At 48.9% G+C, this 18990-nt stretch overlaps 2 protein-coding genes across 2 annotated transcripts in view; one reads left to right on the top strand and one right to left on the bottom strand.

The window, feature by feature from the left end:
• ERG28 (ergosterol biosynthesis 28 homolog) overlaps positions 1-1247 on the top strand; it is a 2090-nt gene extending 843 nt beyond the window's left edge. Inside the window, exons 2-5 of the mRNA XM_085301834.1 lie at positions 4-61; positions 143-233; positions 462-580; positions 726-1247. Of these exons, the coding sequence (XP_085157960.1) occupies positions 4-61; positions 143-233; positions 462-580; positions 726-805 (348 nt within the window). The 3' untranslated portion in view covers positions 806-1247. The remainder of the gene's footprint in view (positions 1-3; positions 62-142; positions 234-461; positions 581-725) is intronic.
• A 530-nt stretch (positions 1248-1777) lies between these two features.
• Positions 1778-18990, bottom strand: part of FLVCR2 (FLVCR choline and putative heme transporter 2) — a 37665-nt gene continuing 20452 nt past the window's right edge. The window contains exons 6-10 of the mRNA XM_085301771.1: positions 11566-11676; positions 10838-10943; positions 10256-10367; positions 9790-9845; positions 1778-3251 (exon numbers count right to left, since the gene is read on the bottom strand). Of these exons, the coding sequence (XP_085157897.1) occupies positions 3195-3251; positions 9790-9845; positions 10256-10367; positions 10838-10943; positions 11566-11676 (442 nt within the window). The 3' untranslated portion in view covers positions 1778-3194. The remainder of the gene's footprint in view (positions 3252-9789; positions 9846-10255; positions 10368-10837; positions 10944-11565; positions 11677-18990) is intronic.

Below are 18990 nucleotides of genomic sequence, written 5' to 3'. Positions count from 1 at the left end.
CAGAGCTTCCGCGACCACGGCTTCCTCTCCGAGAAGCTCTACACGGGCGCGCCGGGGCTCGGTAAGGCCCGCGGGCGCCGCGCAGGGCCCCGCGGCCGCGCCGCCGCCGCCGCGCCTCACGCTCTGCCCGCTTCGCCCGCAGTGAACGGCCTCCAGGCTCGCACCTTCGGCGTCTGGACGCTGCTGTCGTCGGTGATCCGCTGCCTCTGCGCCGTGGACATCCGCAACAGGACGTGCGTAGGGCGGCGGGCGGCGGGCGGCGGGCGCGGCCCTGAACCCCCGCGGGGCGCGGGGCCGCTCGCCCGGAGCTGCGCCAGGGCAGCTGCCTCCGCGGAGGGTTTGGTGCCGCGGAGCGCCTCTTGTGAGGGCGCAGAAGTCAGGCCCGCTTCTTTTCTGCTCCGCCACGCCTGAGCCCCTGCTACGGGCTGGAGGATAACGTGTTCCTTTCTGTTCCCCAACAGCCTGTATTACATTACRCTCTTCACCTTCTTCATGGCCCTCGTTCACTTCCTCTCTGAAGTCTTTATTTACCACACTGCAGCCTTGACGATTGGCGTCATGGCACCCCTCATGGTAGCAAGTAAGTAGAGCTACGCATTCCCCCAAAACTTGCCATGGAGTCGTGAGCTGAGGGTTGGGGAGATGATGGTAGGAGGGGAAAGGTGGGAATGTCTCATCTCCTTTCCAGCATTTTTTGCACAGCTCATTCTGCACCTCTCTCACAGGTTTCTCCATCCTGGGGATGTTGATTGGGCTGCAGTACCTGGAGGTAGAAGCACAGTCACAAAACAAGAAGAAAAACTGAAGCTGAATGCCTTGTGTAGGTCAGTGTCGTCTCCTGTCTTCACTGCCAGACTCCCACTAACGCTTGACTGCAGCTTCACCAGAGCTCCTGTCCTACTGGCAGATTACTGTTGGASTCTTTGTCAATCATTCATTACCATACGTTTTTTCTTGTCCAAGGAACATTTGAACTGACCAATGTCAAGTCCTAAGGGAGTGTGTGTCAGAGCTTGCTGGGGCATTTGGTGAGAGTGTCTTCCCTGAGGATAACAGGGAATGTCTCAAGTGTGCCCCCTGCGGTAAAGCCTTCTCTCCTGGTGCGCACGTGGGGGTGCTGTAGAGTGACCCAGAGTCCACTGAAYACTTCTGCCGGGAAAGAGAGCATGTGCTGCCCCGGCACTGTTGCATAACTTGCATGTGTGTGTTTCTCAGGGGCCATTTCTAATAAATGACAGAAAACTGCATGGCAYCATGTCTGTCTTTTTGCTACACAACAGTGGGGAGAGCGTATACAAGTTGGGGGGAGGCATTTTCTGCTTCATGTTGAAACAAATCAATCATCTCTCCTCAGAGCAAACCCACCTTTCCCTGACTCCCTCCCACAAAGTGCCAGGTCTAACAGCTCACATCACACAAGCAAGTAAAGAGAGTATGGTAGATCCCAATTCCCCAGCTTATTAGTGACAGCAAACTGCATGCATGTGTGAGCAGGGTCTGAGCTACCTTTGCAGTTGCCTGTGACTATCAGATAAGAGGGAAAAGTAGGAACAGGCTGCAGCAACCTAGATGAAATAATATTCAAAGCAGATGGACAGGGCACAGAAGGTAGGAAGACACCAGCAGGATCTGCTGGCTGGGAAGCCTGTCAAATGAGGAAGAAGGCGGGGGGGGAGGGGGGGGAAGGAGGGGAAGAGCACAACAGTAGCATTGGGCAAAAAAAATCTTTCCCTTCTCTAAAACATTTCAGGATTAGAAAAACCCAAATGCAGCCCGTTTAAACTATTTAATATGAGAAAGTTACATGTTTCACTCATACACTTGAAAAAAAATCTTTATTTAAAAAACATTTTAGGGCCCACCCCAGTGTTCTATCCCAAACTATCAAAGATGGAAATTTAATTGTTTTAAATATCAGAAGTATAATTTTACAAGAAAGGTTTTGTTAAAAATGGTATGTCCRAGAAAGCTATTTTCATCTACTTCAACATTTATTTTTTCAAAATTATTTGTGCACAACTGCATTATTTAAAAAGTATAAGGACACTTAATGTCTCCACTAGGGCAGTGACTGAAAAGGAAGGAGAAGGGATATAAAGTATTACTGTGATCAGGAAATAACAGCATACAGCAGGGAAGTGTCTGCAAGACACAGATGCTGGTAAGAGGGCTATTTTTCCTGTTGCCTGTCATAATGTGGGAGGCTTTCACACMGGAGCAAATCTTCATTCCCACCTGACCCAACCACCTCACTGTGGTACTGCAAAGCAATGCAATCCTGGTTGGCTATCCCAATATAGGGCTTCACAAAAGATTTTATGTTGTATTAAAACACGCCAAAAGGTACTTTATCATTAGTGGTCCTTTGCCCCAGGGAGCTTGTGGTTTGACTCTTGCTGCTAGTGCGGTGCACTGGGCAGATTCAGGCTGTGGAGTCAACATAAACCCCAGAGCTAGACCTTGCCTCTAGGCAGCATGAGAGCTGGAGTCCACCCAGGATGCATACTGTTCTCTCTCAATTACTCCTAAYAGATAGGAACATCAGGGCAACCTAAATGAATTCTAAATAGAGGTTTATCCACATAGTGTTGCAACAGGGATGGCCATATACAGAAACTGGAGCTAGAAGCAGCAGATACACTGCTTTGCCCTGGCTGGAGATGTGTTGAGGCGCTACCGTCACCTCTGCTACGTGGAGAGCATCACAGGCACTGAGGCAGAGCAATCCGTTCTTCACAGACAGATCACAACTCTTTGAAGGTTGCTCACAAAGTAAGCAGGGTCCAGCTTCTGCATTTAATATTACAGCTTCTCTGTGAGAGGAAACACAGGCCAGGTGCAGGGCATCATCTTGCCTGCATGTGCTCAGAGCTAATCTGCAAATGCAGCCTTGCTTTTCTGAGCACATATGCTTCTTGCAAGCACAGACGAGTTGGTGAGGGGGGGAAAGGGTGGCTTTCCACAAGTTTTGCTTCAAGCAGTAAGGTCTCCAGAAGAGCAAGATGCAGAGGTGTAACTGAAGAGAGCAACTTTCTTCTTGTTTTGCTCYTTCCCACACTTTGCAAGGGGTTCACTGGGCTCCTGCCCTGAGGCTGCCCACTGCCATACTGCAGCCATGACAGGAGAATGGCTTAGGTGGCAAAGGTGGGAATGGGGAGGAGAGTGCATTTCCCAGCTCTGTGACCCGTCCCTTTTCACAGCTTTGATTCTTCAAGGACTATGGAATCAGTACAGGCTTCAGGCATCGCTTTCTGCAAGTCAAAGAAAAGGAACGTAGTTAAGGCCCTGGATGAAGGCCAGACCTGGGCTTCAGAGAGAACAGCTGGCCAGAGGATGGCTCATCCATGGCTTTCTGCTAGTGTGCAAAAATCCTCGAAACAGAATCACCACCCTTAGGAGAGCTGAAGCCAAGAGTGCATCTGGCTCCCTCTTCCCTCTCTAGATCATTCTAGCRCCCAGCCAAGGAGCTCTGGCACAGCAGGCAAAGCAATGATCCCACTTCCCTTAGGCTACCTGCTGTAGCCTTCAAGCCTTAGTTTACACACAGACGCACAGGGGCTGTACAGGCCCAGGTAACACCCCCGCAGCCAGCTCACTGGAGACATATCACTGCTGGGAGATAATCCTCCAAGTGGTAAAGCTGCAGGGGCAGTTCTCAGGGAACAGCAAGAAAGTGCGAACCAACCCTTCATGCCACGGGGAAGGACAGCATCTGTGCAAGCACCAGAGGGACGTGCATGATGTACACCCTCCAAATTTTCAGCTCAGGAACTAATTCCTCTCTGTCCTTAGCCTGGCATATCTAGGGCCCTCCTTAACACCCAAACAAGTTGCTGATACAGCTCACCTTCAAGTCTTCCCCTCTCCCCGTTCAGGGTTGACACCCTGTTCCCTACTCTTCCTTGTCCCCAGTCGGGGCTTACAGCTGGGATAATTCCACACCCAAGATGGTATAAACAAGGCCTTCAAGGTTCAGTACTTGCATGCCCAAAAGCCATAAGGAATGAAAGGCAAACATACGTGAGGCTTTTTCTGCATAAATCCTACAAAAGAATTAGCCTAATTACCAGAACCCTTCYACCTCCTACAACTTCCTCCCTTAAGGTGGGGCTGCAGAGGCATTTCCCAGAAGAAAAGCAACAAGGACCCAATTTGCCGCCCAGTTAACACAATGCCACCCTGACCCTGGGGCAGAATGAAATGCTACAGCACAGCAATCCCAGTCCAGCCTTTTYGTACAGCCGGGTCACCTCCTTTGCTGAGCCTTTCAAGGGTGGTCCATGATTAGACCTGACACTCCACCTTCCCCATGGGAATTCAGATGCCTCTCTTCAAGTGCTAACTCTTCACATAGGGTGAGACACCCTAGTTGTCACTGATTGAAAAGGCAACATGCAGTCTCTTAAGGGCAAGTGTGGAGTCTCCCATAGCCTACGCTCTGTGTTAACTCACTGCGAGGCAAGACTGACATCCAAAGCAGGAGACAGAAGTGCATGGGAGAGACTCACATGCCCAAATCAAAGTCCAGGCAGCATGGAAGCAAGAGATACAAACCAGCTTCTCTGAGTAGCTTCTTACACAAACTGCAGCTGAAAAGGTTTTAGAGGTCAGCAGCAAAATCCCAAAGCAGAAGACTGAGATCAGGAGAGCTTCAGAGAAATGCCTGGAGGCAAAAGCCAGGAAATGCAAAGAAAAAGCTCCTGTCAGCAATGGGAAGGGGGGGGAAAGGAGGGTTGCATGAATTGGCGCTAGAGGTACGAGTAACAGAAAAGCTTCATTTAGGCTCTGTAAACTCCATCAGAACGCATCCCCAAAGCATGCTGGCAATTTTGGACAAGCCTCCGGAGTCTCAACCCCACTTCATTGTCCTCAGCTCTAGAGCTACAGGAACATAGGTTTGTAGGTGAAGCCCAGCGGGCTCTCTGATCTATCTTGGGAAAGGAAGGCTGCACTCACAGGCGAGGGCATGGAGATGGCCTGCCCATGGGTTTGGGACAGGAGGAGGAGACAGCTGCTTGCCCCACAATAAACACAGAAAGCTAGCAAGGAGACCTTGGGAAGCAGGAGATGGAGTCTACTAAGCAAAACTGAAGTAGTTCTTTCATTGGCTACTGYCAGATCTACTTCCACTAAAGCTGGAGCACGCTACAGCTTGCAAAAGACTCCAGTAAGCTAGAGAGGTTGGGTAATTGCCCTAATGCCCTAGACTGCTTCTGAGTCACWCTGTCCTTGGAATGAAAAGGCAACATGCTTTGGCTTATTCCACTGCAATCCATCAGATACATCTTTGTATCCAAACAAGCAGAAARACATCAAAACATGAAAGTTATGACTCAGAATCAGGGCTAAGTCCTYCAGGGCATGGTTTGAGGACACAGCAGAACTGCAGACCTGCTTTAAACAAATCCAGAAGCACAGCCATGCTGAAGGAGGAGACTGACCATCCAAACCCGTCTGCACCCATTAGTGCTCAGCACTGCTGGTACAGTAACCCTCCAGACAAAAGTTTAATTTCATTGCAATGTAAAAACTGTCTGCTATCAAGCATAGTCTCTTGACACTAAAAAACGTTAAATTTATACCACCATACAAAAGTGCTATAAGGTAATTAGAAGTCCTCTGAACACACGTTAATCAAGGTTGCAAGTTTCAGAGAAGCCTAAACCAAGCCCAGCTTGAACAAAGAGAGTCTTGCTGTCTCGGAATTCTGCACATGCAAACTCTACAGGATACTTTTTTWTTTCTTAGAAAATCCATGTAAGCCTAAGCAATATTTGTCTGGAAATAGTTTTAAGATTTTTCATGAAAAATTCACTCCCAAGTCAAAGCAAAGCATGGAAAACTTCATAAGTAAAGATGCTTATTTCAAAATGCAAACTAACAATAAAGGAAGCTTTGCATGGATGCTGGAAACCAGGAGCAGATGAGTACAGGTTGTACACAGTATATAGCAGCATATAATATATAGCATGAATCAACTGACACTGCTGGTAAACCTTAAGGCAGAATGCTGGATGGTTTCAGATGCACTTAAAACAAAGGCAACCCACAAAAAGCTAGTATTATTTAAAAAAGGGCATTTGATCCAAGTGTTCTGAGGTACAGAACCTGACTGATAAGCCGTGAATGGATTGTTGGAACCATTACAGCTTTATTAGAGGACAAGGTATTCGTAGTGCCATTAGGCTAATCTAGCTCCCCGCTACATGTTTAATTGCAATATCTGTTTAATTATAACTTTAAGCAGAGAAGGGCATTGATAGAATACAAACTGCCTGTGGACACAAGGCAGGTCCTGCGGGAAAAATGGAAAATACCCTGCAGTCTGAACACAGTCACCAAGAGYTCTGAAAGGTGGCTGCTTAGAGGCTGCCATTGCTGGCCAGAGTCAAGGCTGCCAAATGCTGACTTTGGCACTGAGGTTACGGCTTTCATTCCTCTTCTCCCTAGACAGCCAAGAGTTCAGCCTGATGCTAGTCTTTCCATTTCATCACCAGGAGCCATTATTGGGTGAATAGATCAAACGTGATTGAGTGTCAGTCTTCTTGCAGCAGGCATAGAGCTGCATACCCAACCCTCACAGTGTCTGTTTTGCAGTTGAGATATCARTGATAACACTGGCAGTTGTACCAAACTAAGTCCTATACCACTTACAATGAAGGCAGTGACATAAGCTTCAGCCACCACACAAGTCCCGGTATATCCCAACAGGTTTGCCCAGTTTGTGCAACTACAGTTTCTCTGTTTCTGGCACCCAAACAACCCAGCACATCTACCCCTGCTAAAACTGCCACAGCCTGCAGCAGGGAGAAAGCTTCAGCAGTGCTCAGTCTAGAGTCACATCTTCCCTGCCCACCTACTGCTCCATATAYACCAAAGCATGGCAGCTTTGCATTCCTGGCAGCACGCACTCCAATCTCAGCAGGATTAGGCTGTCCTCTCCAACAGACCCTCTCTGCCTTTGCCTGCTAGTCTTGTTTGCTGTAGCCCCTAAGTGATGCACRTTTGATGTACACCACAAAAAGCAGAGGGCAGAGTGGTTAACGTGACAGAGCAGCAAGCTAGGGCAAAAGGGCAGTGAGCAGTAAAGTATTACACATTAAGAAACATCTGAGAAATAACCAAGAGACGTTGAGAATTACAGGTCAGCAAGTACAGAGTTTTATAATATTCAGGCATCCTTATACCAAAAGGCACCAATCCAATGACTCTAGTGTTGCTAGAGGCTTTTAAACTTCCTTCATGTAATAGGCATGCACCGTAGCTGTCAAAGCCAGCTCTTCTACAGASCTCCACCATCACTTCCAGCTAAGAGTCTGGACTGCAGAAGTAACATCAGTGAAAGCCTGCACTTCATCTCCCCAACAGCCTACTGACWGTCCAGCTCTCCATCTGGTGCTCATCCATTAAGTTTGCATCAGATGGGGGCATCTTCAGTGTTCTTAAGAGCTGTCTCATTTTTCCTTTCCCCATCTCAGACCCATACCTCAGAAGGCCAAAAAACTCCCAGAACTCTGCAGCCAGCCATTGCTGTTGCCCCAGAAGTGCCATTGGCTTGGTGCCTGGGCCACCCGCGAGTGTTCAGACAAGCAGATTAGTGATTCTCCTACCTTTGTGCATGAGCTAGTGAGCAGGAATGGAAATTGATGGGTTAGAGTTACAAGCTACAGTCCATAATCCATGATCTGACTGCTGCCTTGGAGTACTCTGCAACAACAGCCACAAGTCACGATCCCAAAGAAGATGGAGGCAAGTAGGGAGGGAAGTCAAGAGGGAAAAAAAGAAGAACAAGCAAAGGACATACTAGTTAAAAATCACTCAAGTAGGGCAGCCTGCCCTTCAGCAAAACTCCAGAACACAACACGGTCAAAGCTCTCCAGAAAGGCAGCACACAATGCCTAAGCCCAGCTGACTGCTCCTCTGATTGAGGCAGAGCACCAAATTCAGCCTAACTTCAGTCAGTGGAGGACAGAGGTCTGTAGATTAATCTTGAGAAATCACTCAGGTTAGCTCTGCCACCTGGAGGCCACACTGGGACTGGGAGAGGGGGAGCTGCCAGTGGAGTTTCTGCCTGCCTGCCTGCGACTCTACCTCACACAGGTCCCTTAGGTTCTCACCATAGTCATTTCTGGAGGACTTTAGGGTTACAGAARTGGTACCTGTAGATACTTCGCTCTGGTCTCAATGCCTTCTCTGGCATCCAGAAGCAAGCCCTTACAATGGTATTTTAGGCTAATAAAAAATGGTTTAAGCACAACCTTCCAAATCACCTGATGAGGGAAGTGTCTGACAAAGGGAAGGGACCTCACTACTACTTGGCATCATGTTTGCTGCCAAATGACCTTGAAATTTCCTCCTCCTTCCACAAATGTGTTTGGAATAACTTGCAGTGCCTCCAGCACCTCATTACCYTGCTGCTCAGTGTTTGCAGACAATAGCGTGGCCTCACAATTCATCCTCTGCTTTTGGTTCATCACTGTTTAGCTAAGGATGCAGGCATATTATCACAACAAACYGTTCCTTACCCCACCCCATCTTAGCTAAGTTTATTCTAGTTAACTTCTCTACACGAAAGTTCCGGTAGTATAATAAATAAATAAATACAGAAACAGGAATTCTGAATTACAATGGTGGGGGAACCCCTTTGCTCAAACTAGCTAAACTGGACAGTCCTTTTCTTCCCATCTGGCCTAGAATTATACATGCAAGAACCTCTAAGGGCAGCATCAGTTCCTTCTACTTATCCTACTCTGTGCATTTGTACTAAGACAGTTCTGTCAAAATATATAAAAATAAAAAAGGTGTATGCACTTTGTAATTGAGAGGTCCACCTTCTTGAGCAACCAGTCAGAGYAGGCTGCTTCCTGGACCTTCTGGTCTCTCTCCAGATCACAGAAGGTAAATTATCTGGAGGAAGGCAGCACTGTCTTCTGAAAAGAGCTGACTCGAGCTAGCATGGAATGCATATGCAGTGAGCATATGTACTTTGCTAGTCATGGTTGCTGATGGCTTCAGGAACATTGAGTGGACATCCTGGGGAAGGAGTCCAGAGCAGTGAGGAAACAATGCCAAAGCAAGCACCAGTTCCTTCCCTTCCTGCATAGAGGGAGCTTCTGAGGTTATCCACTGTGGTTAGTTCACTGGAGGCCTTCTCCCACCTGCAAACAGCTGTATTTACTGCATGGTACATCCCAGACTCTGGTATTAAACATGAACTTGCAGCCTTGTCTACAGCACTGAGCAAAGGGTRGAGAGGCAGGCTGCCCAAGCCCTCATTTGGGCTCTCTCACCTAGTTTCCTCCAGTCCTAGAGCCTGAACACCACTTTGCAGCTAAGGACAGGCAGTAAGAGAACAACCTGCTTCCACAGGGGGCTGTAAGAATGATCACCCAGCTCAAAACAAATGCAAAGTATTTAAGGGCTCAGTGGTTATCAGGGGAAAGAGGTGAGCACAGCACTGACCCATACCTGTCTCTAGCCAGTAAGAACACATGCAAAGCCCTGTACACTCCCTGAGGGCCAAAACCTCAAAGATGAGCCTCAGGCACACTCAGTGAGACAGTAATCACAAGAAACCACAAGACTCCAATAGCTAGTGGAGCTGGGATGAAAATGCCAGCAAGGAGCTTCCCACAGGCAAAAAGTGGGATGAGAAGTGGTGAGATAACAGAATCACAACTACACTTGCAACTTAGAAAGGGTCATCCCCATTCCTAGAAAGGAGAGGTGTCGGGTGCCACTGTAAGCTAACAGCAGAAGTGGAAAAGGGATCAAAGGGGATTTACTCACTGCCTGTTCACTTTCCAAATTCGCCTGCTGTCTTCGGAGATCAGCCTTAATGAATACTGAGAGACAGAGGGAGGAAGAGAGATGTAAAGGCAATTAAGTCACTGTTCAGAGCCCAAATCATTTTCTACAAGACCCAAAAGGGCAGCAGAGGCCCTAGAGGAGACAAGGAACATAATAGGGTCAACAGGGGAAGCTACTCTCCCGACTGAGGAGAGCATTTCTGAAATATGCAGGACAGAGGCTCCTTATCTTAGCAGGTGGTAGACTCATCTTTGAGACCTCTGCCAGCAGCTGGGCAGGGAGCCTTGGATCTCTTCTTTTAATGCAGACCAGCTGCATAAAGAATCATAGCAGCATTGCTACACATTCTGCTATTTCCTGCAGGCACCACTACACACAGGAGCCCTTCAGCCCACATACCCAAGTGGAAAAGTCACAGTAGAGAAACACTGGGAAGTCTGCTTACCTGTCATGATGGTTCCCAGGAACAGGAAAGAACAAAGAAAGAGGTTTCCTGCCTTTGTCCCAAAGTGATCCATGATCTTTCCTTGGCTGATGGTGAAAGCAATACCAAAGATCTACAAAACAACAAAAGCAGCGTCAAGTTGTATTGCTATTATAAAGCAGCCTGAACAACTTCCCAGCTCTACCAAGGTATCAGAGCACACAGGTCAGCCAAGCTGTTGGTCTACCTAGGCTAAAGCTTGGTTACAAACACTTCCTTACACCTCCTTACAGCTGATGGGAAGACAAGTGAACCTGATTCATCTCTCACTGGAGGACAGGCAGGTGCTAGCTTGTTAGGAGCAGTGATGGAAAAGGCAYGGGTGATCAGTACCCTGACAGATTTTTCCTAAGCAGAAGCAGAATGGGTGCCACTATAGGAACGTCACTAGGCTTTTGAAAAGCCAAGTCCTAAAATGCTTAGGTCTGAGGTACACGACAATAATCMTGGACAAGAATGGGGGTCAGGAGTGGGAACTGTGACTTGATCTTTCCACCTAAAGAGAGGTTCTGGAAGGTGAGGAAAGGGAAACAGTACACCTACCTGCGCTGAGACATTAAGGAGCCCTGATGATGTTCCTTCCGATTCTGGATATGTTAACTCTGCAGCAAACTCAAAACCCAGGGGAAGGTACCCTGTCATGAATAACCTGTAAAGAAACACACAGAAAGGAAGCCTCATCAGCTGCTGGAAGGATGACTGAAGAGGCACAGGGCAGCCATATCCCTGTTACAGTGCCTCACTGACTGCACAGGATGTGTCTCCTAGCATTGCTGCAGCCCACAGCTGTCTGACTTCCCCATCAGGGCGCTCCTACTCTCAAACAGTTGTGCCCAGAGCCTCGGGGCASAGAACCAGGCCAGCACTGAGCTGCCACTTGCCATGAGAACGAGGCACTGAAGGCAGCACCTCCCCGGGCAACTGTGAAGGACATCAATCCCCAACACAGCCAATTAGCCACCCAGACCCATGTGGTTTTCATTCCTCCCTGCTAGGATCTGTGGCGCCCCAGTCCCACTTGTTTCTCAAATCCTTTCATTTGATTGCCTGAAGCATTTAAGGCAACTACAGTTGAGCAAGGCTACGCTTATGTCCCTGACTAATCAAACACATACAAGAGATGCAGAGAACACATAATTTTATCTTTATCCCAAGCAAGAGCCATGGACAGACCAAAACCCTCCCCGCTYTCTCCTGGGCCACGATTCCTGCCTCCTCCTCATCTCCCAGCAGACAATATGCAGCACAAAGCAGACCGCACATGAACTTACCCCAGCACGCCTGCAGTCACAAAGACCACCCAGAGGAGACCTAGACTCAGAGTGAAGGTGTAGACAACCATTCCCACCAGAGACATGATATAAACCACTAGCGTTGTTTGTCTGCAAGGCAAAGCACAATCCAGGGTTTATTTAGTGCAGTCCTCCTATTCCTTTTGTCCACAGCTCTCAGTACAGCTTGCAGCACACAGGAACAAGGAAGTTGCACAGCYCTCTAGCATCCTTATCAGACAGAGGAACTGCACTGACACAGAGCACAGAAAGGCCTGGACACAAAGCAGTGCAGCAGGAGATGCAAGAACAGATGTGGATGCTCCTATCTCCCTGCCTCTCAGGGGCATTCTGCTCACCCTGTGGGGTCAGAAGTGACATTGCACCTATAAGGAGGTCCCTATGAGGCAGCCAAGAAGCTCAGATCCTACCAWGGGCTGACTGCTCCCTGGCTATGTATCGTATCTCTCTTGTGAGCGGACAGAAAATAAGCCAAATGAAGAGTTCATTAACTTTAATGACTGCTCCTCCTGGCTAGGGTTCCTGGGCACCCTCTGCATTATAACCAGTTAAACACACTTATAAGTAAGTAGGGGCTGAAGTGGTTGAACACTCACAAGCAGGAAAGCAAAGGGAAGAGGGGACAGTGCAGTCACAGGACGGGAATACCGGGTGAAGAGGGGAACCGYGGCAGTCCTACAATGCACGGGTCAGCTGAGAGGGGCTGCACAGCCCCTCCAAGATTTGGAGGGAGCACATACAGAGGACAGACCCTCAGTGCCATAGAGGACACCATCAGGTCAAAAGAGCTCTGAAATACTGAGAAAAACCAAGGATGCTGTTTGATGGACCTGTATTTTTCGACGATATCCAAAACAAGTGACACTGCCACTACTTCCCATGTTTAAGCTGCGCGCTTAGYGGAGAGGCGATCTAAAACGCAGGGTGTCCTCACAGCTCAGACCCACGAGCCACGGGGTTCTGGTAGGATTAGTACTACCGTCAGCAGCAACWGAGCCGTGAGCCCTCCGCTGTGCGTGGGGGAGCAGACGAGCCCCTGCACCAGGAAGCACCCCAGGGAAGGCACGGGGAACAGCCAGGCGGCTGCGCCGAGGAGCGCTGCTGGACTCGGCGCTGCGAGACAACCGCAGCAGCCCACACCACCTTTACCGAAGCGACAGCAGTCGCCATCCCTGAGTGTATAACCAGGGACCCCTTCCCACATCCGAGGGGAACACGGCCCGCTCCAGGACGGAAGGTGGCGAGCAGCACAGACTTGGGGAGGGAGGGAGGAAAGGTAAATCCTGTAACTGCCTGAAATTCCAACAGGATCTCGAAAGCAGAACAGCTACCGGACTCGAAAAAGACTCACTTTTTTATTTTGAGAGGGGCCTTCAAGGAACCAGTTATAGGTATATTCACAAGCTACTTGTTGCACTTCTTACAGTCTTAATCCATTAAAGAATGTGCTGGTATCAGTACATACAATTCTATTAAAGAAACAGAAAAATTTTACATCTATCTTCACATTTAATTTTTGTTTTAGTATAAATACTAATTGTCAGAAATCCAGCCTCAAGTTGGTAACAGGCAACCAGTATTGTATTTGCAATAAATTTTTTCCAGTATACTGAATTACCATAAACAAAATTAAAATGTTTCAGCTATGGCTCTGTCCTCCATCACTGCTGGCAATGATGAAAGTTAGCAGGGCTTGTGCCCCCAAGTCATTTCTTATCCAAATGCAAGCTTGAGAAGCTAACTTCAGACTTCAACTTTTGCTTCATGCTTATAAAGATTCAAAAGATACATTATTTAGACTTTCAATACCTTAAATACTTTGCTGTGACAGGTAATTTTGTTTTGGAACAAAGAGGTAAGCAAATCCCTTAACTTCCAATGCTATATAGCTTTTTAGTTTTTCCAGTACTTTTATGGATAAAAATATTCACCTGTGAAGGTAGCCTAAAGGGGCTCCTTCTGCTGTAACCCACTACAGAGAGCTGCTGCAAGACTGGCATATGGTCTGGAGGCTAAAGGAGATGAGACGAAGGACTGACCAACAGAGGAGCTGGAGAGCAGCCTAAGAAAGTGGTGAAGGAGAGGCAGTAAAAGCCTCTCTCTATTCCGTACCGGTTCCTTAGATGTCTCCCCCGAGTTCTCATTCCTCCCATCCCCTGGCACAGAACAGCCCTGGAGGAAAAGAGCTCACTGGGGAAGAAACTCAAGGTTCTCCTCTCCAGCTCCCTGGGCTGCACAGACCAAGTTTGAACTGGATGCTGCTTCCACAGAAAGGCATCACCAAACTACACAGAAATCAGTGCTAAAATACAYGCTACACAGTACAGGCCTCCATGAAGCAGCTGTGATCCTGAAAAGCTTAGTTTCTGCCAGCGAGGACACTTGATACGTGTCTGGAGATAGGTATTTTTGTTTTCCCTCCAATCTCCTGTTAGTTTTGGTCTCAGTGCAGAGTTCTCAGGGTAGTCCCACAAAGTCTTGTCCCATTCCCTGGGTTTATGGTTCAAATATTTAAGGGAGTTTGCATCTGAATTACTCCACCTTCACAGCTGCCTACACTTGTGCCTTGGCTCCTCATCTTCAGGGCAAAGATAACTGAGTTAGTGACCAGATGTGGTCAGGACCTTACTTCACATTGAGGCCACGTCATTAGCCAAGTTGCAACAGAGAAGTTCCCAGAACATGCAATCTCCCACTGAGAACTAGAGCAAACTGGCTGACAAGCAGGCCACTCTTGCAGGTTAAAGCAAATGGTGCTTTCCATTGGAATTGCAGGATTAGGTGGGGGGGGGGGGAAATTGAGAGTGCTACTCTACCTTGCCATGCGTACCACATCTGCTGCGCATTAGATTGCTCGAGGAGAAAGCAAACTTCCTCGCTGATCCACTTCGCTCAATCATTAGGTTCCAGTAAGACGAAACAAACTGATAGGCCCTTGTGAAAGAACAAGAACTGCAGGCTTGAGCACTGCAGACAGACTCCAGCGAGCGCTCTAAAGCAGGGCCTCTACCCAGGGCATGTACAGACAGCGCTGGATGCAGCTTCTGCTGCATGAAACAGCCTCGAGCACACAGGTAGACTTCTGCTAAACCCRACTTTAGCTAGCACCTGCTCCTGTGAGAGTACCATTGATGACAAAAAAAGATTTAGTGCCCAACCGTCCAAGTAAGACCCCAAATTTTGCATTCAAGCAAAGGGTTTGACTAAGACGCAGGTACCTACTGGGGCATGGGCAGGATGAGGCAAGAAACTCCTGTGGGAGGAAAAACAAATGTGGAAGGGTGCTCCATACTCATTAGTCAGAGGACAGTGGTCCTAGGGACACCAGAGCACGGAAGAATGCCTGCTTTTGCTTYAAAGTCCTCTTATCATAACCATATAAATCTTACAGGAATAGAAAAACATGAAGGAGAAACAGATTCACAGAGGGCATTTGCACAAAATCCTGGTGCTTTAGGCAACTTGTCAGGGCTGATAATTATAAGTCCTTGTTAGGTTATCGCTACTGGAACATGTACAGTCAGTCTCCCTGGAAGGGCACTGAGTGTGTAGAGTGCATGGTCGAAGTTACACATCCTGCTGTATCACCTTAGGACAACAGAGGTTAAACTATCTCTGTGCTCTAGGTCTGGGAAAGGAGCCCAGAGCACCAACGTGGAGGCAGCGCTACCGGGGCACCAGCTGCCAAGTCTCTGCAGCAGAGCCAGAGGGAGATCTGTGAAGGAGCCAACACACTTGTCACCTGAGTGAACTTAAGCTGCCCTGACATTCATCTGCCCCAGTCACATTCCCTACTCCTTTAAGAGGCAGATTAAAGAGCTTGCACAAAGGACTGTGAGAAAGGGACCTCGGAGAAGAAAGCCAGCCAGGGATAGCATCCGCAGGGAACAGGACTGAAATGGAGAGCACAACCCACGCTGTCCAGCCAACTCCAGAGGAAGCTCTAGAGCAAGGAACAGACAGGGCCAGGGCCGAGGCCAGGGCCAGGGCCAGCAGTGGCCCACAAGATCACTTGGGCAAGGAAAGGCAAAAGGGACAGGACCAGGCTCACAGGGAAGCAGAGCTGGGWAAACACTAGAGCCAAGCAACATCTGAAGGAAGAGGGTCTGAACAAAAAGCAACACATGAAGAAGGGGGCGGGTGGGAGGCCACAGCCAGGTGCCACAGCTTTAGCTGCTCACTGGGATGTCACATGCAGCTCCAGCGCTCTCTGCTATATAGGCTGGGGTGACAGACGGCCTTCRTGGGCTTTACCATTGAGGACAGCATGTTCCAGGCTGCACGAAACCCCGAATAAAAGCCTTGTCCCCACACTCCCATAAGGATCTCACTGTCGAAGACACTGAGGTTTTCGTGTTCTAGAAAAGGGAAGAATCGGAGAGGGCTAGTTTGGTCTTCACGYCCCACAGCCTTCTGCGGTCAGTATTCCGTCACCGTCCTTCTGTATGAAGGTCACAGAAGAGGACAACCTTGGTAAAGTGTTTATGAAAGAGGAGACACGGCAGAACAGAGTGAAAGCATACGCACCACACAGGGACTAGCTTGGAAAAGGCTGCAACAAGAAGGCCTAAAGCTCAGGCCAGGCCAGGCCGACAGCCTTCTTCTAGCATGAAAGGCCCGAGTGCCCCGTTCTCCACCACCCACATTTTCCCTCCCTCTCCCAAATTTTAAATACACTTGGGGGCCATACACACTTMAGTTTAAAACAGCACTTAAGGTCCTGTGTCTGGCCAGTGGAGAGAGATGGGCATCTCGGATCTCTGAGTACGGAGACGACAGCAGAACGCAACTGTCTGGAAGCAGCTCGGCCCTTGGCCATCTGAACACCGCCCTTGAAAGCAAAGCGTATTCAAAGTGCTGATTAATCCAGTTCCTAGATCCCCGATTCCAGGCTGGACTCCCCTATAAATACCAAGACACCCAATGCAAATCAGTAGCCTCCCGCTGTCACCACCTTTCCTCTCAGGCAGGAACTCAAAGATGTACAGTCAGTCTCATTTAACTTCAWGTCAAAACTGTGGTGTTTTAAATAGATGGCTTGCTGTCAGCAAACCCTGCCACCAAAGGCAGCCCGAGTTCTGGGACAGCTCTCCCATCACGACACAGCCCATGTATTTGTCCTGGCCAAATATGTACCTGTCAATTCCAAAAAGAACAGTGCAGSGGCTGCTGCAGGGATTTGTCTGCCAAATAAGTTGCAAGAATATGAGGCCATCTGATGCCCAAGCACAACAGATGGGGAAAACTTGACTTAGCACAGCCTCATCCTTTCAAGGAACTGCTGATGGGACAGTAAAAAAAGAAAAATCAAACACACATACAGAGCTCTGCAATTCCTTGTTATTAACCTCCCCCTGCTCCCCTCAATCACAGCTGGATTCTGTTCATCAGCCTGTCTCTCTCCCCCCCCCCCAAGCTGACTAAAAAAAGGACTTGATATCTTTTCTTTCTGATTTTCATGTGCTTACCATTACATCCCTGATACTATCTGTGTGGTGAAGGGAAGGGGGAGGATACCTATCTAGAACATCTGGCATTCTGATAGTTTTTTAAATAGACTTTTAAATGAGACTAAATAAAGATTCTATAGCATTCAGAGAAATTTTGCTAGTTCCATAGAAATTCACATCATGGGCTGCAAYGGAGAAGAAATTCTTAGCAGAGTTTTTCCTCATATAAGGCTGTATCTTACCCTACATACTCCAGGAGATATTTGGGGCTAATTCAATGGGTGGTATAACCCATTTCTGTACACTCAGCCAGCTCTTGTCTGAGCTGTCCGTCTACTTGATCCCTTCAAGCAAACAGGGGTCTTGGAACAAACCCAGGACTTTTTTTCCCCAGTGCTGCCAAGTTGCAAGTCCCAGCTTTGGCTAGTGAGCCACGGAGCTCTCGAGCCCCTGTGCTGCAGCCTAGCTCGACTCAGGGAGAGCCACGAAGACCACCTGCCCTAGCAGTGCCAGGCAAGGCCACCTTACCACTAGCCCCCAGGTCGGAAAGACACATGTCGCATTGCAGTTAGCTACTGCAGTTCAGAGCAGCTGTGTTTCCATTTCTCAGAGCTGCCAAAAGAGAAACACTCACCTGCATGCAACGATCTAGAAAGAGCAGCAAGCAACCTGCTGGTCTCTGTATCAGTCATCTGCTCCAGTTCCTCAGCTCCTCRGGAGCCCTCATCTACCATTCTGTCTCGTCAGAAAAGGCCACTTCCTCCCTTTTTATGATCTCTGTACTTGACAGCTAGGACCAGAGGTCTCTTCAGACGCTGCAAGCCCAGTTAGTCAGATTCACCTAAATACCCACAGTGAGACGGTGCTTCTCTGGCCCAAGCTAGCAGCTAGGGTAAAGGCAGAGGGGATTCCCAGGTGAAAAGCTTCTGGAAGGAAAGGACATTGAAGCTGCCCTCACACTTCAGACAAAGCTGCCAACACATCACTTGCTCCYGCTGTAAAGCCCTACCTTCCCCGAGCTGCTCAGACAGCAGCACYGTGCTCAAAGCCAGCGGGCAGAGTGAAAACCTGTTAATGCGGATCCCCCCGTAAGACAGCACAGGCACTCTCCATCCACCAGGACCCCCTACAAAGGTCTASTGGGCAAGGTCCCAGTTTTGTCAGGGAGATACGAGCCTGGGGGCTTGCAGAGCTGCAGGACCCCAGGGACCCTTGGTTGCCTCCCTGCAGGCGGCAGGGTGTGCTGTCCAGATCTGCTTTGCCAACCTGCAATCTGCAAAGCCACATCACCCAGCCCCACCCTTTGCCTCTGCCCTGAATACACCACCACACACACTGAATGCCTCTGGGCACCAGATTCAATGGTGCTTTCATTAAGTAGGACAAAGATTCACAGAAGCTAGCTTGTAAGGGCAGAGAAACGGCCTAGTCTTGATCTTGCTTGTGCCAAGAACTCCCTCAGCCCTGACAAAGCAGCTGCTGGGCCATCTCTCCCCTCCTTACGCTAGTGGCAGGCAAGGACCTAGCCAGGGCCACCCCAGGACACGACAACACACTGCTCTCATGGCCACCTTGACGAGGGAAGGTCACAACAGGAACAGTCACACCAGGAAGTCTGCCATGCTCTGTCTGCCAGGAAAAAAAGTGCCAATCCACTTGAGCAGCCCAGGCAAACCYTGTTACCTGCCAGCCAAGCCTCAGRGATCGCTCCTGGGCAGCCTATGCCTTCCCTGCTCAGACAGGCTGCTCCATCTCTTCTCTACCCCTCTCCAGGCCCCCCTCCTGAGATCCCATCTCAGCTGCCTCTAAGCAACCCCAGCCAGAATAGCTAAATTCATATCCATGTGACACAGGGGGAGTCTGCACGCAAACACTCAAACTCTCATCCCAGGCCAATCCAAAAACCAGCCAAATAGGCAGCAGAAAGAGCCAAGCACACACACCTTGATGAGCG

Source organism: Rhea americana, unplaced genomic scaffold (genome assembly GCF_003343005.1).
Source record: "Rhea americana isolate MKP2758 unplaced genomic scaffold, rheAme1 scaffold_18, whole genome shotgun sequence".
NCBI lineage: Eukaryota > Metazoa > Chordata > Aves > Rheiformes > Rheidae > Rhea > Rhea americana.
This window is presented reverse-complemented; position numbering and strand designations above follow the sequence as displayed.